The sequence below is a fragment of the Ochotona princeps genome, chromosome 27 (genome assembly GCF_030435755.1).
Source record: "Ochotona princeps isolate mOchPri1 chromosome 27, mOchPri1.hap1, whole genome shotgun sequence".
Lineage (NCBI taxonomy): Eukaryota > Metazoa > Chordata > Mammalia > Lagomorpha > Ochotonidae > Ochotona > Ochotona princeps.
Window position 1 is genome coordinate 7658500 of NC_080858.1, and position 25352 is coordinate 7683851.

At 43.4% G+C, this 25352-nt stretch overlaps 2 protein-coding genes across 2 annotated transcripts in view; both read right to left on the minus strand.

Moving 5' to 3' along the window:
* Positions 1 to 25352, minus strand: part of STK38L (serine/threonine kinase 38 like) — a 67360-nt gene that overhangs the window by 26046 nt on the left and 15962 nt on the right. The window contains exon 2 of the mRNA XM_004592635.3: positions 412 to 556. Within this exon, the coding sequence (XP_004592692.2) occupies positions 412 to 556 (145 nt within the window). The remainder of the gene's footprint in view (positions 1 to 411; positions 557 to 25352) is intronic.
* LOC101517225 (large ribosomal subunit protein eL32) lies at positions 1302 to 1818 on the minus strand. Its single transcript, XM_036497525.2, has one exon. It carries the CDS (start codon positions 1772 to 1774, stop codon positions 1367 to 1369), a length of 408 nt encoding a protein of 135 aa, XP_036353418.2. The 5' UTR covers positions 1775 to 1818; the 3' UTR covers positions 1302 to 1366.

A 25352-nucleotide genomic window follows, 5' to 3' on the forward strand; every position in this document is an offset into this window, starting at 1 on the left:
AGTGATGCTCAATCCCTCTTTGAATGGACTATCTTACTGTGCTGCAAGTCTTCTGCGGGCAAATTAACATGGCATTCATTGATTTTAATTCCCTGTTCTCCCTGATACACACGACACTGTCAAGGTTTTGGATTAAAATTGGCTATTCACAAAGCATCTCTCTAAATGAAAGTACGATGGCGTAGAATAATTTTATACTTCAAGAATGCTCAGCACACCAACTGACATGCAATACAAACACATGTACACATAGGCTTTGGGAATCTCAGAAACTATCCTGGGCAAACCGATCAAATGACCAGGTGCAGTGTCAGTGCAGCACACTGAAGAACAGCACCTGTGATCAACGGAAAACGTGCTTACAATCCACTCACAGCACAACACCTTATGGAAACAAACTGTTGACTCTACCTGGTTTCTCGCTCTTCATGCTGTAGAATCAGGTTGCTGTAAAAATTCTCCAGTGTGAGCTTGGCTACAGTCACTCTCTCCCGGGTATGGTTGCTCATAGGAAAGGTGGTTGCGCTCCCTGCCGTCATTGCCATAGTAACAGAAACTGAAACAGCATATGAAGACACATTAGAAAACAACTTTTACTTCTTATAACAAACACAAAAAGGCTTCATTTTCTACTACAAAAAAATGCTTCCGTCTCAGTTAACACACGCAAGTCTTCCACATTACAAATGATACAAAGTGGACTGGCATTATGGTATACCCCTTTAATTTGCCAACTATGATGCCACATGGGCACTGGTTTGAGTCCTGGCTGCTCCACTACCAATCTAGCTCCCTGCTAACGCACTTGGGAAAGTAGCAGAAAATGGTCCAAGTGCTTGGGCCCCTGCCACACATGTGAGAGATCTAGAAGTTCCCAGCTCTGGCTTTGGCCTGGCCTAGCCCTGGCTGCTCTGGGAGAGAACCAGCAGATGGAATCTACCACACAGCCCCCCTCTCTCAAATCCTAACTTTCAAATAAATAAATCTTTTTTGGAAAATTACATAAAGCTAATAAAGAAAACTAAATATCCACCATTAGCAAGAGAAATCAACTTTGCGTTGGCAAAACCAGAAGTGAATCACAGTAAACAATTACACATAGTGTAGACACATTTATATATGAAAGAACAGCCAAGCATTTGAAACAGGAAAAGTCTGAGCCATTATGTTGTTTCATTGATCACTAAATGAAATCGCTAAGGTTTTATTAATAGTCATGTTTATTAATAAATGTTAAGTGTCCTAGAAGTAAGGTAGGGTAGTAAGAAGTAGCTACTGCCATATAAATCTTTCTTTTTTTTTTTTTTTTTTTTTTGCAGTTTTCAAGGTTTTACTTAAACACAAATAAAATGTGCACCCAAGCTGCTCATTCATTTTCCTCACTGCGCAGCCTGGCGTTGGGGTTGGTGACTCTGACGGCCAGCTGGGCTGCCCTTTCCACGATGGCTTTGCGGTTCTTGGAGGAGACATTGTGGGCAATCTCTGCGCAGTAGGATTTGTTGCACATGAGCAGCACCTCCAGCTCCTTGACGTTGTGCACCAGGAACTTGCGGAAGCCGCTGGGCAGCATGTGCTTGGTCTTCTTGTTGCTGCCGTAGCCGATGTTGGGCATCAGGATCTGCCCCTTGAACCTGCGCCGCACCCTGTTGTCGATGCCTCGGGGCTTCCGCCAGTTCCGCTTGATCTTGACATAGCGGTCAGACTGGTGCCGGATGAACTTCTTGGTCCTCTTCTTGACGATCTTGGGCTTCACCAGGGGTCTGAGGGCGGCCATGGCGCCGGGAAGGAGGCTGCCACCGCGGGAAGCAGCAGAGAGGAAGAGCCATATAAATCTTTCAAACAGGAAGTACTCTCTCATATTTGCTGGTGAGTGTCAGACTAAAGTAACTCTTACAAGTAACGCTTTAGGGGAAAAGCTGCTTTCAGAGACAGACCCCTCTAGATGGGGTCCATGATCACCCATTTCTTTTGAATTCTGCGTCCTTCCAAATGACATGGTAACAGGTGTACTACAGTCTCCAGGTTGTGAGGTACATTTCATTTCCAAATGAAATGCAAATGTCTATACAAATCAGGCAGGAAAAACAAATGCATGCATGAAGTCATCAGGGAGCATTAGTGCCAGCCCATGTCTGTATAAAGGCGTTCAACTGCCCACTTTTAAAACAACCTCTGGGCCAGCCAGAGACTGGCTTCCAGAGGCCACTGTAGACAGGTAGACAAGGAATATAGTAACAGTGGCTACATTACAGAGGGGTGGATGGAAAGCTGGTGGCTGCCCTGGCAGCGGGTGGGGCAAGCACCATCAAGAGACTTGCCGACCACAGGCAACATCTGGGCCAGAGCAGAAAAGTTCATGCATCAAAGAAGCTTCAGCTTATCTGGACAGGGATCTTAACAAACTGGCCAAGAAGCTCTAGCAGGCCAAGAATGACCATCCAAAGGTGCATTTTTGGCTAAGACGACCCCCCAAACTTACTACCTCAATAAAATGAAGAAGGTAGAGCTGCTGGATAGGAGAGAGACCGGATACTAGACTTGATTCTAGGGCTGACAGAGGAACATAAAGACCTTTCTTGGTCTTCCATGTCAAGCAAGTCCAGCGTAGATGGAAAGTCAACAATTAAATCTGGCAATCTATCGGTTCTGCTATTTCACTAGGTTTACACTTCAATGTGCTAATACCCCACTCGTTACATATAACACAGAATCTACTGTTATAGACACCATCAATTTACTCCTCGTTCCCCTGCTGACTGCTTTCAGTCTTTTCCTAAAAAGAAGCTGCTGGGCCCGGCACCGTGGCCTAGCAGCTAAAATCCTCGCCTTGAATGCGCCAGGATCCCATATGGGCACCGGTTCTAATTCCAGAGGCCCCACTTCCCATCCAGCTCCCTGCTTGTGGCTTGGGAAAGCAATCAAGGATGGCCCAGAGCATTGGGACCCTGCGCCCACATGGGAGACCTGGAAAGAAGTTCCTGGCTCCTGGCTTCTGATTGGTACAGCACCAGCCATTGCAGTCACTTGGGGAGTGAATCATCGGACCGAAGATCTTCCTCTCTGTCTCTCTTCCTCTCTGTATATCTGACTTTGCAATAAAAATAAATAAATCTTAAAAAAAAAAAAGCTGCTGCTGCTTTGGGGACTGGCACTGTGTCCCATAAGGGTGCCAGCTTGTGTCCCAGTTGCTGCACTTCCCTTCTAGTTCTCTGCTTGTGGCCTGGGAAAGCAGCAGAGGATGGCCCAAAGCCTTGGGACCCTGCACCCATGTGGGAGACCCAGGGGAAACTCCTGGCTTCTAGCTTCAGATTGGCTCAGCTCCGGCTGTTGTGGCCATTTGGGGCATGAACCAGAGGATGGAAGATCTTTCTCTTCCTCTCTGGAAATCTGCGTTTCCAAAAAGAGCACGAAGCAGCAGCAGCATTAGCTGCTGATGTCACTTGTCTAAAATCACTCCTCCTCCCCACTGCCTGTAAGTCAAATTAGCTTAGCATTATGAACATGGACAGTGCACACGCAGTGACTACAGGTTCATGCCAGGAGCTCAGGAGGTCATATTCATTATTTCCTCTGTCTCCCCTGAGGATTTCGGACACTGGCACTTTCCAGCCTAGCGAGGTGTTCTCCCCACAACTGTTCCGCAGAGTAAGGCATGCATGCTTGGCAGAGCTACACAGCTAGTGAACCATGGAGTCAGGTCTCCAACTTCAGGCCTGAGATTGTATGTTTTTACATATGATGTCAATCACATGGTCATATTCAAATCCCCAGCACATTCTCCAGTCACTTTTCCCCAGACAGGGATTTTAACAACTGCTCTACCGAGCTCACAGGCCTTCTCTAAAGCCATTTGAGAATAAAATAGGTGAAATGCATGAGAAAATTAACACAAATGCAAAATATGATTCTAGGTATCTAGTTTTTGATGAATATTTAATATTATTTCTTAAAACAATGACTAATAAAAGTTATGAAGTCCAAGCATGATTATAACCAAGTGCTTTCTAAAGGACTAAGCAGCTCTTACTGGAAGGCTAGCTAAGGCAATGCTGCCAAGCCATTTTTCGAAATCTCAGAATCCCAGACTCATGTCCTGTCAGGGGATCAGCTGCAGAACAGTCAAAGAGGAACAAGGCCAGTACATGATCGCATTCATTCATCTAGACTTGGGGGATATAGAAGAATGGACTGCAAATGAAGGCAGTAAAATAAATTTCTCATTGAAGTACTTTGCAGTGATATTGGTTCAGAAGTAATGCTTGCAGAAGGTGAAAAGGAAGCTGGATGACAGGCCCAGGGCACACCTGGGAGGCTGCTGACTGGCTGTAGGGGGCCCTGGACACTGGGCTGTTCCAATCAGGGGGCCAGATGCAAAGGCTGGCCTTCAGTTGCCAGTGTCTCAGAGCATTCCAATTCTGCAGCCACGTTCACAAAAGACTGGTTGGTGATGGCTGCCCAGGGCACTGGAGACAAGGGGCTGGTCTGCTCTGGCCCGGCATATCTTCCAGGCTTCAGCCTGGAACAAAGGAGCCACAGGAGCCAGTCACGTCACCGACCTGGCGGGATTCCAATTGACCAATGGCCCACCTGAATGGACATTCCTTACATAGTTGGGGCACAGACAGCCCCTCTGCCTGCCCACATGAATAGGGGGTTATAAAACTCCTCCACACTGTATCTCAGGGGTCCTTTTCGCCTCCCTCTTCCCTCCCCTCTATGCCAAGGGGGCCCAGGAGCAGATTTTCCAATAAAGTTTCCATTACAACTCTGAACAACTTGCTGATATTATTCCACCAGCGGGCGGGCGGTCGGTGGTCATCATCTGACAGTTGGTGTATGAGAAGCATGTGCAATGTACTGAGTCAAGCACTAAGAAATCATATAACCAGGAACTGGCACTTGCATCTGGTGACAAATGTGTTAGTGTCAGAAGTTGGTGAACATGTCAGCAAACCAAAGGGAACCATTGTCATGCTGGCTGAATGTTCAATATGGTGGAATCTGGAAAAAAAAAATGACAAACGAAACCAAGCTGACCGCACTGGAGCCCTCTGTGCGCTGGAAAGCAGCGGGAGAGGCTGGTCAATGTATTACGCTCTCTGCTGCTTACCATACCTCCCATACGGAGTTAAACTGCAGGCAAACTTGTTATGAAACAAAAATGTGTTATGACACCCAAAAAGATTTTAAAAATTGTCTATATTGATGGTACAGCAATAAACCTGAGGTCATTTCAGATAAGCATTTATGAGCCTGAACAGTCATTATAAAAGAAAACACAGTGAATTCTCCTTCAGAATTCAGAAGTGCATGTCAGGTACTACAGAACCACAGATGCTATCCATGGGCAGCCACAAGGCTCCTTCCTTTCTGGCACGAGAGTATGCATGCCTTGTTAAAACCAAGTCAGCCCAAAATCTGCATCTATTTTTGTTTGCAATAAATAAGCACTATCACATGTGCCAGCATGCTGCACACACAACAGGCATTCTATAAATGATCTGAGTAATCCAATTAATTGATTTTACATTTTAATTTCTTTGAGACAAAAATACAGATTCCTTTGGTATTGTGTTACCTTTCAGAAACAAATTTTAACATTTAAGACGTGTATTCGCAGAAGAAAGCTCAAAATCCCACTCTTAATCAATTTCATTTTTTTCTATAGATTAGTTTGGAAAAGCAAGAAATGAAACTCCTTCTTTCTAAACAGACTTAAATAAGTTTTTAAAAATGGGTTTGGGGTGAAGGGGGGGGAATCCCAGTACCTATGAAATTGTGTCATGTAATGCAATGTAATTAATGAATAAATGAATATTTAAAAAAAAAATGCTTGAATTGGGGCCCAGTGCAATAGCCTAGAGGTTAGAGTCCTTGCCTTGTACGCCTGGGATGCCATATGGGTGCCGGTTCTAATCCCAGCAGCCCCACTTCCATCCAGCTCCCTGCTTGTGGCCTGGGAGAGCAGTCAAGGACAGCCCAAAGCCTTGGGATGCTGGCTGGCTGGCTGGCACTAGGCATATTGTAAATGCACTCCTCTAATGGATTTAACACTGTTCTTTGTCTTGTATTTAGCCTGGAAGAGAACAGGATACAATTTGCAAGTCTAGAATTCCTGGACTGATAAAAACAACAGTAGGTGCCCTTGAGGTTCCTATTCACATGTTTTCTCCGGAGGACCTATTCATTAATGCGGACACTACCAATGTCAAGTCCAACATTCCTGAATTAATAAAGCCTGGGGAAAGGAGATAACATATCTGACACTCTGGCCGTTTATAAATAGATGTGGTGTCTATAACCATTAGCCACCAAACTGGCAAAGGAAGAAAACAGAGCTGCTTTATCCTCGGGTCAAACACACACACTATTTAACAAGTAGTTTCACAAAAAAAGGCTATCATTAGCATGACTGTGTGGCTTCGCAGTGCAAAAAGCTTCACAAATTCATCATTAGTTGCAACCCCAAACCACAAGTCCTCAGATCAGAAACTATTTCCGCTGGATCCCTATGACAGAACAGCTCTAGGTGAGGGTTCAAATCCCAACACAGACTTTCACTAAGTCACATGACAGCATTGTCCAAGACCCACTTCACACCAAGTCCTGTATCTGTTCTATGACAGGGAGTCTGATCACACACCCATTCTAGCTTCAAGGAGCTCACAATTTTAGAGGGATACAAAGTTGGGAGAAATGAGTGTTTCAGGGCGCAGTGCAGACCTGACTGAGTTTCGTGTGGAGAGCAGCCTGTGATAAGAGCCAGCAGTCTTACCCTACAGAGGAGACCCTGCTGTAAGACACAAAACAGACATACAGAATGGATTAAGTATGCCTGGCTGAAATAACAAGTGAACAGCTAAGGATCATGATAAAATCCCTTTTTGCAATGTCAAAAAATTAGCTGAGGGTAAGTGGTTTTTAATTACCAGCCAACACACGGCATATCCTGAGTGTTTACTCCAGTACCAAGAACTCTTCTGAAAACATTACACACGTTAGTGCAGTCACTCCTCCTAAGCAGCCCCAATTACCCTAGGACAGGGAGGACACTGAAAGGCTGACAGCACAGATCAGAGGAATGCAAACCATGGCAGGAGGCCTCCCTGCAGAAGCATCTGCAGCCATATTCTGTTTGGCTTGTGCTGGCTCAGAAATCAGGGGACAGGCATCTGGGGCAGCGGTGAATGGTTTGGAATACCTAAGGTTAATCACCTTGCTAATGCAAACCCCTGGAGGCAGTGATGATGGTCAATGTACCTCAGTCCCTACTTGGGAGACCCACATTGAGCCCCCTCCACCCTGATTCTCGCTTCACCCTAGCCCAGCCCTGGCTGCCGAATGCATTTCAGGGGTGAAATGGCAGATTCATAGTCTTGATTCATAGTCTCTCCCTCTTTTTCTTTCTTTCTCTCTCAACTGTTAAATTTATCTAAAAAAATACATGAAGATTGTACAAGGAGATGCAGATTTCTGATTTCTGTTGAAAATGCAGCACCCTCAGCAGCACCTCAACCACCCCATCACAGGCACCCTCAGCAGCACCTCATCCACCCATCACAGTCACCCTCAGCAGCACCTCAACCACCCCATCACAGGCACCCTCAGCAGCACCTCAACCACCCATCACAGGCACCCTCAGCAGCACCTCAACCACCCCATCGCAGCTCTGTCTGGAAAAGCATTAGACTTCGTCTTCAAGAGACACTCAGCTGAACTGATCAATCACAGTTAAATTAAAAACAAACTACTTTAGCTGAAAGGTCCAACAACTTCAAATATTAATAATTTGGCACTACAATGGAAAAAAATCAATGTCAGCTTTTAGATATTAGATACAAGCTTAAAAGAATTCTGAATCAATGTCCATTTACTGGCACCCATAGGGACATACTTCCCTTGCTGGACCATAAAGAGAAAAAAAATTCAATTTGCAAAAAGGTGGGTGGCAGGTCTTAGGGGAAGGGATTTGGGTTGGAGAGAGAAACCTGAGAGTTGAGTATTTCAAAGCCATTTGGAAATGAACTCCAGGCCCCTGGCCTGATTGGCCTAGTTACACCAACTTGCAGAATGAACCAGCAGATGGAAAATCTCTCTCATGGTCTCCCTCTCTCCTTCTGTAACTTTCTTTGATTTTCAAGCAAAAAAAAAAATCTAAAATTAAAAAATATATAATTCTATTTAGTTTTGGAATCACAAGAAAAAACAGCAACAAAGATTTGTTTAGAACCTTTGAAAATCGAATCATTACTTTAAATAAAATTAGGTGAAATGACTGATATAATGATGAAAGCATAAAGTACAACAGAAGGAATTTTGAAGAATAATTTCCAGAAATACGTTCAACATGAGAAATAATATTAAATAGTTAACTAGGATACAAAGTCCTATCTTCAAGTAAAATATAAACTCAACTGTATATATATTTTTTAAAAGGGAAAAGATGAAGTTGTAAAAACATGTGAAATTATGGATTTAAATTTTGCTCTTTAACATTTTTTAGGAATTTTCCGTTACATTCAAACAAAAGGTAAAATCAGAAAGTATGCATTTATGAAAGCGACGGTGTGGGAGTGCTGGAGATAGGGTAGTGAAGGGGAGTCAGCCCGTACTGTGAACACAGGGTGACTTTCTAAGCACCACTGCACTGGTACATTTTCCTGGCAACCAAATTCGTTGTTCTGGCTTAAGTGGAAGATCACGAACAATAAGAGAGTTGGATGTCATAGAACCAAATTAAAGAGGAACCGGAAGACTGCTAGAGGGGAATGTTAAAAGTTATTTAGTCAAGAGCCCGCTTGGTAGCCTAATAGCTAAAGTCCTCGCCTTGTATGTGCCGGGATCCCATATGGGCACCGGTTCTAATCCCAGCAGCCCCACTTCCATCCAGCTCCCTGCTTGTGGCCTGGGAAAACAGTCGAGGATGGCCCGAAGCCTTGGTACCCTGCACCCATGTGGGAGAATTGGAAAAAAGTTCCTGGGCTTCTGATTGGTGCGTACCGGCACGTTGCGCTCACTTGGGGAGTGAATCATCGGACGGAAGATCTTCCTCTCTGTCTCTCCTCCTCTCTGTATATCTGTCTTTCCAATAAAATAAATAAATCTGAAAAAAAAAAAAAAAGGCATGCAGGCAGGAGAGACATGACGGGCGCTCTAGCTTTAAGATAACCCTTCTCTCTTTGCCTAAGGGAGCTAAGAGTTGTCTTTAAATAACAATAGTAATAATAATAGTTGTCTTTAAATAATAATAATAATAATAATAATAATAAAAAACAGAAACACAGAAGCATTGGAAGATGGCCCAGATGCTTGGGCCTTTGCACCCACATGGGAGACCTGGAGGAAGCTCCTGATTCCTGGCTTCAGACTGGCCCAGCACCAGCCATTGCAGTCATTTTGGGAGTGAACCAGTGGATGGAAGATCTCTCTAGCTCTCCCTCTCTGTGACACTGCCTTTCAAATAACAATAAATAAACTTTTAAAAAGAGGGAACAAAATCACAACAGGATGAATTAAGAACAAAAACAAGGGCCCGGCGGCTTGGCCTAGCGGCTGAAGTCCTCGCCTTGAAAGCCCCGGGATCCCATATGGGCAACGGTTCTAATCCCGGCTCCTCCACTTCCCATCCAGCTCCCTGCTTGTGCCCTGGGAAAGCAGTCGAGGACGGCCCAATGTATTGGGACCCTGCACCCGTGTGGGAGACCTGGAAGAGGTTCCTGGTTCCTGGCTTCGGATTGGCGCGCACCGGCCCACTGCGGCTCACTTGGGGAGTGAAACATCGGATGGAAGATCTTCCTCTCTGTCTCTCCTCCTCTCTGTATATCCGGCTTTCCAATAATAATAAAATCTTTAAAAAAAAAAAAAAAGAACAAAAACAAAAAAGAAATGACAAAGAAAAAAATCCCACCAGAACAACTCCAAATACATATTTTGACCCATAAGGTGAGGTGTGGTGTGACCACACTACAGCCAATGAATGGGCAGGGCAGGTGGCGAGAGGTGGGGAGAGGCAGTGAGACACCTGGAGCCAGCCAGGGGTGGAGCCATCAGGCTTGGAAGCCACCCACCAACTCCCTAACCCAGCAGATCATAAAAGGCTTGCTCATCTTTGAACACCTGCTTTTCATTTTCTTAAACATAAACTTCTAGTAGGAAAGAGTGCCAGGTATTTACACACAAAGCGAGACCTGAAAACTGGCTGTGTTTAAATGAGGATGTAAAACATACACTGCCCAAATGGCTTTAATTTAGAATACAAACTACTTTGATTTCCCCATTCATTCAACACTTCCAAAACTTCTTTCTATGTCACTGATGGTTTCTAATTCCTTTCATATTTTTTACTTTAATTTTAAAATTACCATGTTATTTTTCTTGTTCTTTTCAAAAGAAAACTACCTCCAGAAAAAGATCAGATTATTTTACCAACTTAAAAGCCAAAAACAGCTGCCTTTTGTAGGGGAGGAGAACGAGAAAAATCTAAAATTATAATATGACATCACCAACCTTACAATTTTGAAACGTAAGTAGTTATTTTTAGCCATTTAAGCTCTCCTATGAGACATTTTTTGACCATTATAAGTGACCAAAGAACACTGTTCCCGAACAGAGCCACATATATCACGTGACTCATCCCACTCAGCTACTGGGTGACACACACAGACCACTTGACCGCTGCTACTGTGAGAAAAACCAGAAGGGAGCTAACCAGAATTAAGCCACCAGAATACAAAAACTTTAAGGCAGAAACAAATGTTTGAGTGCTAATGACTGCTATCATTAGTAGCTGAAACAGTTTATTACCTAAGCATTGAACACTACAACCATCTTATTGGCCTGTTTGTTATCTTTAGAACATAATTCCGAATTTTCTGGAACACAAATACAAGAGGAAAATAAAAACCACTAGAATGGAATAAGAAACAAACTGTATAGCTGGTTGTCCTAAAGGATATCCTGTAATTTAAGTAAACGCCCTGGCAAACCCTCACATAAATCGGCTTATGAGTTCCATTCTATCCAGTACTTTGCTGGATTCTACTCTGTAGAAGGGCTCAAGATGGCAGCACGTATGGATTGTTCGAGAGGCAAGATTGTTGGAATCCCAGCACCTGAATGTGACTTCAGTTACAGGAGTTGCACACCACCATGTGATGCAGAGACTACCTTATCCATCATAAAGTGATACTGACTACACAGGTGAAGTCCACCTCCCTCATTTCACAGGACCTTTGAGGTCAGAGATGTGGCTAGTGGGAAGACCTCAAGGAAACTTCTCCAGGTCTCCCATGTAGTGCAGGGTCTCAAGGACTTGAGCCATCCTCTGCAGCTTTCCATAGCAGGAAGCTGGATCGAAAGTGGAACAACCAGGACATGAACTTGTCATATGGGATGCTGGCACTTGCATGTGGAGGATTAGCATGATATACCAATGTGCCAGCTCTCCAGAATGCACTGCTTATTCTTCATAGGAAACATGTCTTTTTCTATACATGAAAGTAAAATGCTTCACGGGAAATGAGAAAATATCCAGTTGTGACTCAACTCACAAACTGACGGTGACCTTACAGTCCTATCTCCCCCCAGCACCAGTTTTGAACCCTTGGCTTAAAATCCTGCCTCTGTCACTTCAGCGACTGTGTCCTGGCCTACAAAACAGACAATGAAACATGTGATGATTAAAACTATCATCCATTAAGTCCTTCACAAAGGGTAGGTACTATTCCAAACACTGAAAACACGAACCATTTTTAACTACAGCAACTGACTGATGTGTTAAGGCACTCAGAATGGCGACTGAGACTCAGTCAAGCTATCAACAAAGGCACAGACTGCTACAGCTCATGTAAGTCCTCCAGCTACTACCGCAGAGTGCCTGCTTCTGATCCAATCACACACACATCTCAAAGGTTGGGAGTGCTGGCAGAAGTAGTAAAAGACTGGTGCACACAGTAGAAAACTTGCCACTTAGAATACAACTCTCTGGAACTCAGCTAAGCCTCATGGCTGTACTCACGGCTACCACGGACTCAGCCCCTTCACTCTGATACACAGAAGTATGTGCACCACTTCTCTTCATCTTCACAACCACAATGGAAGGAAGGTGCAATTTCCCCATTTACCAAGGAGAAACTGCAGAGGCTCAGCAGGGCTAAAGGCACCTGCCAGAGGTCTGGTAAGCAGACAGTGACAGTGCTGAGATGTGGGTGCCGCCAGACTGAAAGCTCTGCTTCTAACCACCAACCCTCTTCTGTGTGACTGGATTCACTTAGGTACGCAAAGCTAAAGCCAGAAGTCAAGCTGCAACTTCCGAAAGGAATAACTGGTCTTTGTTTATGGGATCATCTTCTTTATTCTGGGTAAATCTTAAATCACTGTATAATTCCTGGTTTTATAGAAATCTAAAAGGATCAACTCAACCATCTTCAAGGCGAGGCAGGACTGTTTATCTCCCAGTCAGCACTTCTTCTGGTCCAAACAGCTCTGTGAGCCCTGCAGAAGCTGCACAACCTGGGATGGGAACTTCTGCAGTTATCGCAGGTTAGCAAAAACATGCAACTGTCTACCCTGTGCTGCCCTTGGTCATCTCAACAGGAAAACAGGATCCGAGTGCTTTACCAGAGGAGCTGCAAGATCAACTAGCGCTAAATGACCACCAGAAGCCCAGCCAACACCATCAGAGCTAGGGTTGAAGTCCAAGTTTTAGCTGCAACACAATGGGTTCCCAGGAGTCCCAAAATAGCCTCAGGCCACCTAAAAAGGGAAAGTTCCTCTGGCATAGCCTCCCAGTGGTGACAAAGGAGTCCCTTTTATCTGCTTGGCAGTCTTATAATCAGAAAGCTCTTCTAACATCTAACTTAAACCTACACTAATCTGCATTCACTTATTTTTCTCATATGGTCTACAAAAATGAATAACTTCACTGTAGTTAGCATCCTGCTCAAATTCACACAGCAAGATGGGGAAAAAAAGTAGCTAAAAGCAGTACTTTGATTCTCTCCCTGTAAGACCAAAATTCTTAAAAGTTTCAGTCCATTTTGTTAAGTATAAAACTTAGTTGAAACATCAAACCCTTTCAACATCTTCACAACCAGTGAATGTCTGAGAATTTAAAAACAAAATCCACAGTGTTTTTCATGTTCTTTTTTAGCAAATTTAATCATAGCTACTTTAATCAAACACTTCTAAGTCAGATCCACTGTGAAATGTTTAACAGGAGTGGTGTTCTTTGCTTCCGCATTTGCAAACGAGGGACTTCATGAAGGGTCAGTTAAGTCCCAGCACCAAGACACACACAGGCATGGATGGAGCCTGCAGACTTAAAGTGATTGTTATTGACTAAAGAAAACAAAACATGATATTCAATAAGTGTATCACATAATATTCACAAGACACTAAGGCTTTCATAATGACCAAAGACAGGGAAGGAGTAAGACCGAAAAAACCAGCTCCTCCTTAGCTAAGGCTAATATCAAATGATTACACCGGGAGCAGCCGTCATGTCTCACCAGGTGCTATATCAGTGATCAGACACTCCAATCGTAAGAGATAAGAGCATGCGTGCTCTCTAATATCCTCTAACAATATTCGAAGAAGTGAGACCACCCATAGGCCCAATTAGTGCCTAACAATTAGCCCAGCTGGCTTTCAGGACATGGAAAGCTCAGGCCAAAAACTAGATAGATCAGGCAGCTCTGCTGTAGCTTAATCCAGTGCCTGGTGGTGATCATCATTTAGGCACAGCTCATGCTATCATCTCATCTGCGTTCATGCAAAGGTACTTCAAAAAAGTTCCTGGATATGTAATTAAAAGATAAGTTTGGTACCCACCCCCAAATTGTTGAAGCTTGCCTCCTAAATCAAGGCTAGCCCACAGGGTGGAACAGATCGGTAACCACGCCTGTGTCACTGTTCCAGACCGCACTTGTAAACTGTGGCCAGCACCAGAGCAGCCTCCTGGGAAATCCCCACATGTTTTGTGGCTTACGGGCTCTCAACAGTAGCACTTGATTTTCTTTTCCTACACAGATACGCAAAGTCTCCATTCCATAGGACTTGCATCCACAATTCCACCCGGTTTCCTGACATCATGGAAATTTCCTGGTCCACTCTGGAGATCCAAGCATGTGGGTGCATCTATTTGTGGAAAGATGTAGTTCTTTCCAAATTTACTGAGGCAGACATTTTTACCAGCAGTGGTTCATATTTTTTTTCACTGAAGGGAAAAATGCAGCAAATGAACACTGTATCTCCTTCAAAAGAACAACAAAGAATGCTAAAGGCAGTTTGAGAAGCTGGTCGTGCAAAGAATGAAAACACACCTTACAACTTTTTAGTTACACGAATGCTCTCCCATTGCTAAATGCTGAAAGTATCGTGAGAGAATGCATCACCCGGTGCCTCCTTGACCTCTTTGCCAATGTATTGTTCCAGAGAAGGACATCACTTGGGAAAGAGACTGCTCTTCAAGAATTTTCTTAGAAACCTTTCCCGTCAGTTGATTTTAAGGCCGTTTCACAAAAAGGAGTAAAGACTTTTGAGTGTCAGAAGCACGTTCTGAAGGTGATTGCTGGCACTCAAAATGACATGGAGGAGAAATGAATACAGAATGTGGCAGGGGTCTCTCACTTGAGCCTCAAGACCACTATGAGACACCTACAGTGTGAATCACAAAATGCCACTTCACACCCTGCTTGTAGCTCTGTGTGTAGTAAGAGAAACTGGGATCAACTGGTGGGTCATACATTTTAAGAAGTGAAAGGAACATTCCAAATAGTTTCCTTCTGGCTTCAAGGGATGTGATGGTGAAAGAGGTAAAAACGCCTTATGAAAAGCAAGACATAGCTTAGCCTCGGATTACACACACATTAGGATAACAGAACAGGAACACAGTCCTCTGTCCCCAACATTCCATTAATACGAAGTGTTGATAACATTGTAAGGCCAACACCTGAGTGTTCCTTCTGTAAACGAATGTAAAAAAATAATCCAAGTAAAGGATAACATGTATTTTCCACAGACTGCTGTTTTTCTATAAAACGTTATATATTTTTTTAAAGATTTATTTATTTTTATTGCAAAGTAAGATATATATGTGGAGGAAGAGGGACAGAGAAGAAGATCCTCCATCCATTGATTCACTCCCCAAGTGGCCGCAATGGCCGCAGCTGCGCTGATCTGAAGCCAGGATCCCAAAGCCTCTTTTGAGTCTCCTATAAAACCTTATATGTTTATACTAATTCATAACAAAGAAAACTCCAGCAGTACATTTATAATGCCCTTGAGAAAAAAAATGACAAAGGTTTCAAAGAACATTAAGAGTTTCTTATCACTAGGATATTTAAGACTCTTAACACCTTAGTAGAGTATCTTGCTTTTTGCTGACTTAAGTGCCCACTCTCCTGTTAAATGTTCTTGTCATTTCTTCCTTACACCTCCATCTGTCAGAGTTTAAATAAAAAACACAACTCTCCCCAGGCACACAAACAAAGGAATCTCAGTGAGACAGGCTCGGGGAAGCGGTTGTCCTGCAAAACGCTGGGTACAGGGCGGGAGCAGATGGACAGGTGATCCCAAGCCATCAGGAAAGGCCCCCCAGATGGCTGTAGTGGAGTCTTCAACAGGACTCCATGACTCTGCTAAAAAATCTCAACTTTTCAGACCACCAAAGACAGCCCTATTTGGAAGATTAAAAGACATTCTACACACCCCACAACATTTCCACATGAAATTATGCAGTATCAAATCAACATGGAGGGGAGTAGGCAGGAGCAGAGACGCAACCCCGCTCATGGCTTAACCACTGTGTAAGCCGATACTTGGGTAACCTTATACTATTATATTTACTTCTGCATGTATTTAAGGTTTTTCCACAACAACTGCTTTAAATTCCAAAGCTAAACTAAATGACAATTAAATCATCACATTAAAACCTTTGTCCTCAGGTCCACTTCTCACACTGAGTATGGCAAAGGATTAGAAGCCAAGCAGATGTTAATCGTGATGCTGTAACTTGTCAGCTGCACAGCATGCCTTTTCCAAGTTGCTCAGTCTCCAAGGGTTTTGAATTCATCCATTGACAAAAATGCCTGGATGAGATACCCCAGCTTCCTTTTAGCTATAATAGGATTATCAGTTTTATAAACTGGCCCAGATATAGTATAATAGTTAAGATACTTACATTATATAATAGCTAAGAACTACGAATGTTATTAATGATATTCTGTGTCCACAGAGGAGAATCTTTAATCTTTTGTTTTTTGATTTATTTGACAAACATTTAGGGAATGTGTACTGTGTGTGAGATGTGCACAGAATCACTGTCTTCCAGATTCACCGAAACCATAAACATAGACGCACAGACCAACGACAACCATATAAAGCGTGATGATTGGGGTGGGAATGCTACAAGGCCTACATACATAAGGTAGAGGGCATGGAGCCTTAAGTGATTGCATAGGTAAAGGCAGAGAGAAACGGGCAGGAGAGGGGATGGGACAGGGAAGCAGTGGACACAGGAACCGTAAATATGATGCCAGGGAATCTGGATGGAATTGGAAAAGTGAGAAGGAAACTATTTTAAAGAGGTTAAGCCAAAAACAACAGGTCCAATATACATTTTAGGTGAGTAACTGGAGCAGGAAGATAGCTTTTGGGGTTGTGGGGGATGTGAAGGAATTGGGGAGGAAGCCGAGGAAGGCTTCTTAGAAGTTAGGATATCCATAAATGGTCCAGTGGGTTGTGATGAGCCATGGTCCAGGCAGTATCAGAGACTTCTGAGGCACTGTAACCGTGCTTTCTAGGGCTTGGGAATAGGGAAAAGAAAACAGCTATAGGAGTACTGCTATCAGACAATAAAGATAACACATTCCTTTCCCAAAGCACACAAGCAGCTAATATCTGAGATGAAGAACTTTCATTCTCTGGCATTTTTCACCATAAATTTTAACACAGCATAGAAACAGAAGCATGAATGCTATCTGCACATCATCTGTGAGTTGTCAGTGACAGACACAAAACCTTACAGTAGGTGCCTAACCAACACAGGCTAAGCAATGCCCTCACAAATACATCAGGCAGGCAGGACCTGCTGTCTCCAGTCACCACCTCAAGAGCAGGTGCTAACTCCCTAGTCCCTGGCCCTATGGCCTGGATAAAAAGCACATAAAGGAAGGAGGAGAACTCTTCAGGTGAAGCTTCACACCATCCTCCAATGCTCCCTGCAGTTCTTAGAGCCCAGCAGTAACACAGCTACTTCTTACAACAATGGGATGGACAGTTAGGTTCTTGCTATGTCATATACAGGCTGACTCCCAAATGTCGACTGTTTTCTCCCCTGTACATTTCAGCTGGACCTCAAGACAGAGGTATCAGGGAGATGTGCTCGGGAGTCTTACATGCCACTAACTACACACATGTCTGTTTTAATTTTTATGAAACAGTATCACTTCTTTTCCTCAAATAAATATTATCTAAATAAAAAGTAAACAGGTGGTCATCCACACAATGTCTTGCTGCTAATGACAATGTTCTGGAACTAGGAAACTACCCTTTACATTCAGATTGTCTCAGCTGTGAGGCCGCGGCATTCTTCATCAGAATCTGGGATTCATCATCTTAGACCAGAGATCAACACCACTGCCAATGCTACTGACAACAGCCAGAGAATACAATTCATAACTAAGTGAACATTAATTACGTGCCCAGCATATTGATTCTCACATAAACCTTAAGATGTGGTACAAAATGCCAGTGGCATTTATTTATTTAAAGTTAAAAAAAATGTTTGAGTCAGACAAGAGGGAGCAAGTTCCCCTCCCGCTGCCTCACTCCCCAAATGCCCACAATTGGCCAGGCTAGGCCAGCTCCAAGCTGGGAGCCAGCACACAATCTAGTTCTCTCACAAGGGTGGCAGGCATTCAGTTCTTTGAGCAATCACCTGCTGCCTCCCAAAATCTCTAGTAGCAGAAAACTCCAAGCTGGGAGCCCAAACCAGGAATCAAACCCAAGTGGTCTGACAGGGACACCAGCATCTTACGGTCACTCCTCTCTGCCAGTTTGCAGTAGAAAGCACGAGCACCAGGGACGATGTGTGTCTTTTCCAATGTTGTAAACCCTACAGGAACCTGTCAGACCCAACAGTCTAGAGACTGTATCCCTTTGCAGGACTGCCTCTCTTGAACATGAAGTAGCTGGCTAGAAGTGTTCCTGTTGACTTCCGTGTATCTGAGAATTACAGAGACAGGTAAGAGACCTCCCACCTGCTGCGAGAACCCAGACATTCACATTTAGCTGGGCAGAGCTAAAGCTGAGAGCCAGGAACTCAACACAGGTCCCCAGTGGGTAGCAGCGGCCCGACCGCTAGAATCATCATCACCTGTTGCCTCCAGGATATAAAGCAGAAGGGAGCTTTGATCCTGAGTGGAACCAGGACCAGACCCAGGCACACCCACATGGGATGCAGGCAGCGTAACCACTAGGTCAAAACCCTCTCCTTATCCCTACCTTAACAGGACTGAGTCTCAGAAAGTTGACAAGACATGGAGCTACCTTAGGACCCCCAGATAGAACTCCTCCCTGACCAGACTCTAAAACAGGAGATAGGACATGAAACAAACCACAGCCACTTCACAGGCAGCAGCCACGTTTAAAAAAAAAAAAAAAAAAAAAAAAAACAAAAAAAAAAACCTACCCTGTGTAAAAGAAGATAAACACACCAAACAAAGAAGAAAAAAAATCAAACATAAAATGGCTTTGTCAACAGAGCATAAAGGTCATAAGGCTCTAAAAAAAAAAAGTCAATGAAGTTCCCTAATGACACAAGGCAACCTTCAACTCAAATCATTAAAGGAGCTAGTTTAGAAAAACAGTGCCATTTCAGCTTTCTAACGTGTGAGTTCATTTTTGTTTTTCTTGTAATCCTTGGTGAGTTTCTTTTACAGCCTACACTTAATTACTAAATTCTCCAATATTTATCAGATTTGGGAAAGGCTGAAGAACAATGTTCCAGCCCCAATCCACAGAATCTACAGTGAATCCTCACCGCATCTACTGCCAAGGGGTGAACAGGTGCGGCCTTTCTCTGCTGCAGCGTGGGGTCGGGGTGGAGGTGGGTGTGAGGAGGGCAGGGTCATGAAGGAAACATTACAAACAAGCTACACTCGGGAGGCTGCTTTCTTCTGACTCGCGTAGCTGAAGGCTTCAGGCTGTTGACTAGACAATCTCTTCCCTGAATACCCGGAAGTTGCACCCCACACAGAAGTCTGGACTTCCCTCCAAGACAAATATGGAATTCCAATCTGTGTGATGTTTTCGATGTACCTAATTAATTTGCAATCCTTTATTATAACCACACAAAGGAGGGAAAAGAACTGCTTTCCCAGTCCTTCCTTGGGGTGGCAGGGGAGGAGGGGCAATGGAGGAATAAATGTTGTGGCAAAGTTTTGAAAGTTTTCCATTAGTACACACACCCTAGCTGAGTCACCAGTGTAAACCACATCCCAGTCACCTCTGCACTACCTTTCCTATACATGGTCATTACAGCTCCCTCTGTTAATTCTACTCAAAACTGAAAGGGTAAGAAGCTGTTTCATTCCTTATGCTTAGTCATATAATCCCAGACTTTATAGTAAATGCACTGACCTTAATTCACCTATGTATTAATTTATAACTAATTGAGCAAACAAACTGAGCTGACTGAAAATTACATCTGAAAATGGTTAATAACTTAAGCAGTAACAGTGACCTAAAGAAAATCGCTTCATGAAGAAATGAGAATGTTTTTAAAGCGAAAATATTTAGAGCAAAGAAATACATGTAACATAAAGCTCACCTTGAAACATGCTTAGCTCTTGCCCAAGTAGCTGTGTAAGAGTGCCTGCTGGGAACACAAGTTAATGTGCAGCCTGCAACATCGGCATCCTGTATCAGACAGCCAGTTCTAGTCCTGGTTGCTCTACTTCTGGTCCAGCTCCTTGATGGAACCAGCAAATAGAAGACCCATCTCTCTATCTCATCCTCTCTCTCTCTCTCTCTCTCTCTCTCTCTCTCTCTCTCTCTCTCTCTCTCTGTAACTCAAATTAATCTTGAAAAAAACAAAGTAGAAACCTCCTCAGACACTGTGCTATACAACACATGCACCTTAACGGTACAGATTTTCTATGAATCAATATGAAATACACAAATATCAAAAATTTTAAATGGGCAAAGAAACAGGAATTTCACAGAAAACAGAGATGGCTCAGAAACATACTGAATGCTGCCCAGGGAGAGTTTTCAAGAAAATGAACCTTAAAGAGGCAGTATTTCCCACTGCGCAGGCAGCAGTGTAACGGCTCTCCGTGCGCAGCTGTGCAGGGGAGGAACAGCAGCACTTGCTTTCCCAGAGCTGGCTTCCAGACCCCAGGCCAGCTGCTCGGCAGAGCTGAACACCCACAGACGCACAGTGCAGCCACTCCCCTCCCAGCACACACTGTACACCCACTGTAAACTGTACTCTTACATAGGTGAGAGAGTAGAGAAAAAATAGGAACCAGCTCAAATAACCACCCTCAGAAGTGAAGTTTTTAAAACTATTATAATACTATGATACATTCATGTAACTGTACATTCATGTACATTCATGGAACTACATGGCTGTCTAAGCCAAATCCCACTACCTGGATAAGTCCCAGAAACATCACCCTTACAAATGTAGTAAACAGAAAAATACACACCTTGGGCTTCCACTTACAAAGTTCAAACACGCTGCAAATCTAACAATTAATCCTGATCCTGTGAGACTACTCCTATGACTACTCCTGAGACTACTACTGTGAACAAGAGCGGAGAAGAGTCCCTGTTAAGCCAGAATCACCAGCCATCCTGGGAGGAAGGGGCAGTGACTGGGACAGGGTTCCACAGCGGATCCTCTGCTGGTGTCTCCCACCTGCCTTCACAGCATATGGATACATTTTATATTCTTACACAGGACACACTTCAAACAAAACAAATTAACATTCATTCCCTTTAGATGAAAGGTGGGCAAGTCTGCACAATGAAATCATCAGTGTAATAAGGTATACACATTCCGGATTATAAAAGTAACTATTTTAGCCAAAGAACTTTTAAAAAGAAACTTAAAACCTGCAGCAGAAGCCGCCATACTCAAATTTCTGAAACTATAAAATTGGGTCAAACTTTTGGGGAAAAATTTATAAGCAGGACAGCAATATAAAGCATCACTTGGGCAAATATGCATAGATTTTTTTCTTAAAAAAAAAAAAAAAACTAAGGAAAACCAAGTTCTAGGAGTAAAATAACTTCAGAAAGTACTGGGTTAAACAAACTGAACTCCTAGGAAGGAACAGAAATTCCCATACCCTTGACCCTGCAATCCTTTATTTTTTCTTTGAAAATATATTTTCTTTACTTATTTCAAAGGCACAGTTACAAAAAGAAAGGAAGGAGAAAGAGGGAAAGAAGGGGAGAAGGAAAAGGAAAAAGAGAATCATTCCCCAATGGCTGAAGCAGAAAGAGCTGGGCCAGACCCAAGCTAGGAGCCCAGAAGGTCATCTAGGTCTCCCATGTGCGTAGCTGGAGTCAAGCACTTGGGCCACCTTATGTCACTGTCGGGTGCATTAAAAGGTAACTGGATTGGGAGCAGAGTTGCTGGGACTCAAACCAGCACTAACAGGCATGCCAGCATCACAGATGGTGGCTTAATCCATTCTACCACAATGCCAGCCCTTCTGGAATCCTTTTTACAAAGCAATTCACAGTGATTCTTCTAGAATTTGAATTTCATGTAAACAGTCTGGGAAATATCTTAAATCCCAGAGGTCACACCAGATATAATGCTACACCCAAAAACGAGTTGAGAACATTAAAAAAAAAAATACTCTAAGAAGGATAATTATGGAATCTTGGTCCTGAGCAGCTGCCCTGTCAGACTAAAGTCCTGGGCAGGTGGGCTTAAACCCCATGATCAAACAGGACTCTTTGGGAACTATGTGAATGTTGGGGAAACCTGAACACAGCCTTCTTGTAATTTCCCTGGGAGCATAAAAATGGGGGGAGGGAGGGCTAACATCAAATACAACAGAAAAAATGTGAGCAGAATTTAAAGAATTTCAACAACTAAAAGTTGTTAAACTTAAAAAGGCTAAAGTAGACACACTTCAGTAGATTTTAACAGAAGCATTAACACAAAAAGTAAAGTCCCAGATTAAGTTCCAAATTGAATCTTTTAGTTTAAAGGTCTTTCCATTAGCTTTTCCTAATAAAATCAGAATACTCAAATTTTCCATTAAACTTTTATCTAGGTATAAGGAATCTGAACTGGACCTGAACATTCTTCCTAAGGTGCTCTTGATTGCTCCAGGTGATAGTATTCTTTGAAAGAAAACACATAAACAGAGGTGAGCGCCTTAGTCCGGCAGCTGGGATGCCTTTGTGCTGTACTGGAGTACCTGGTTCAGTTCCCGGCTTCAGCTCCTGCTTCAGTTTCTGCCAGTGCAGACCCTCGCGAGGCAGCAATGATGGCTAAGTAACTGCATTCCTACCCTGTGTGTGCCAGAGCTTTCATCCTGAGGCCATCCCAGCCACTGTGGGCATTTGGGGAATAAACCACCAGATGACAGTCCCATTGCCCTTCAATCAATCTTAAAAAGCTGAAGCAAAACACACAAACATTTCACACTGATTTAAAACCTCTCTGGACCGGTATCATTATTTACATATACTCCTCTTGGAAACTAACTTATGATGACTAAATATTTTTTAGGAAAAAAGAGATCAGACATAATTCTTTTGCATCTCAAGTTACACCAAAATATTATTTGGAAAAAGTAAAAAAACAAACAACAAACAAACATAAAACCTTCCTTTAGGGCAGCACAAGGTTCACACAGAAAACCCAGCAGAGGCTGGGTTTGACAGTTTGACTTTATCTGTATAAATAAGGCAGCTCCATCATTCAGAAGCAAACAAGCAGCCATAATGATGAATACTTTCGTTACAACCAGGGTTGTCCAGACAACCAAACCATATTCAGGGAGCCAGAAAAGAGAAGTCAAAAGAAATGAACATTGAATGATCTACTCTCATTTTTTTTTTAATAAGCAACTATGTGTCTAACAGTCCTGTAGATGCTGGGACTACAAAGGTCTCTGCTTTCATAGAGTTCACATATTACAACAGGTAGAGTATGTATTTCATGAAAGTATATTGTGATAAGAAGAAGACTATAAGCAATGGAAATGCTCACAGTACAGCTGTGATTAAATAATAATCAAATCTAAATGGTGAAAAGAAATGCAGCCTCATAAAAAAATAAGAACAGTATTTACAAGCAATTAACAAAATAAAAAAGTTCTCATGTTACAGTGTTAAAAGAGCCAGCTATGCATGCATATAGCCATACATAAACTCCTGTTCCTTATGTCTTTTCTGTACAGGGAACAGACAAGGCAGAAAGACCCTAAGTATTATGAATAATCACTCTTTTACACCCCCCTTTGCATTTTCTAATTTCCTAAAAGAATATTTACAGTGCCTTTTATCACCAGAGAGAAATTACTTTTAATTTCAGCCCACATGCACAACAAGAGCTCTTCCAATTAACTGTTGAGCTGAGTCCTTGAACCTGTGTCAGCGGTCCCAGAGCACAGAGGAGGGGCTGGCATCAGGCACAGCAGTCAAGGTCCTACTGAGGACTCCTGCACCTGCTATTGGACACGCAGGCTTCAAGGCCTGCTTCCACTTTGAATTCTAGCTTCCTGCTGCAACAGATGGTTCCAAAGTACTCAGGTCCCTGCCAACCACAAGGCAGATCTACACTGAGTTTCTGGTTCCCAGACTCAATCTGGCCCAGCCCCACCTGTTACAGGAACTCGGGGAGTAAACCAACAGGTGGAAGATCTCCTGTTCCTTCCTCTTTTTCTCTCTCTGCCTTTCAAATCAATAACAAGTGAAAAATTTTGAAACTAGCAAATATCCTTAAGGAGGAAAAAAAAAAAGCATGCCATATCTTTTCAACCAACAGCTCACATTATATTTCTGCCTGATTGTCTATCATGTCTACGAATGTAGACAGTTTCTCTCCCTGGTCATCTGCCGTCAGACAGAAAGCTTGAGGAGCAGCCTTAACAAAGTCTCTCTCAGCTCACTCCCGCTCACGACCATCGCCCACCAGCCCGGGCCCTTGCTGCACTGTCAGCAGCATCCCCACAGCAGCGCTTGGGTAGGTTTCCTGGTGCTATGCTCCACCATCTCTAATCACTGCTGCTTACAGAGTACTCATGATGTCATTCCTCAGCCACCAATTTTTAAAGCCTTCCTTTTCAACCGGTATAATCTAAACTCCTATGCCTGGCTTTTATTAAACTCTAGAATCTAACCCCACCCTAACCACTGAGCTTTATTTTCCAGTATTCAGTCCCCTCCTTCATTCATCAATGGACACTGCACCACCCAGCCTTGGCATACACTTGAACATGCTCCTTCTTTTCCCGTCTACTTGTAATAAAAGGACATCGTGAGTTTTCCCCTGTGCGAAGCTCTTATGAATCGGCCACTGTGTGTGTGTTTCCCTTTCTATATCCCACCTCACTGTCACTACAGATCTCACAAGTAACCATTTAATGACACAATCTTATGCAGTGGGAGTTAACATCACGTGTGCTCATCTACCAGGCCCCACAATCCTGGAGAGCAGCAGCCACACCTACTCTGTCCCCCGCAGTATTGAGGACAAGGCAGAACACGCAGAGCCCTCCATCCGTCAACTGACCCAGCAGGAAATGAGCCACGACAGCCCCAGCCTTTCCGCACATCCACAGTGGCTTGGGTGGTGCAGTACTGGCCAAGGGAGGTAGGGGCGGATTCTTTAAGCATGGCATCATGGAAACCCTTTAGCACAGTCCTGCAGTGACGAGAGGAGGCTCCTGGCAGGGCTGCGAGAGTGCTTGGGGATAATGTCTCAGGCTCTCTCCGTATCTTCCAGGGAAATGGTAACAAAAGATCGAAAGCATCTTCCAGTCTCGCTAAGGCAAGCACTAGATCTTTTCAAAGAGTAATTAGCCTGGAGCACACAGAATCCTATAATAAAACCAAAGACCTGACAGAGTACAGTCCTGCTTATTCATAACATGATACCACATACAGCAAATCCCACTGAGCCTCAGTTGTTAACTTACAGGCATTCTATGTTGTTAGGTAAGCGATGGTAACTGCCAACTGAAAGGCAGAGCTCTCCCATACAACCTTCTTACACATCTATCTCTGACTATCAGGTAGTAAGATGGACACCAGGTGTTCTATTAGAACAGTCACACCTAACAGATTCCTTATTCTGATGTACTGTACATGTGTTT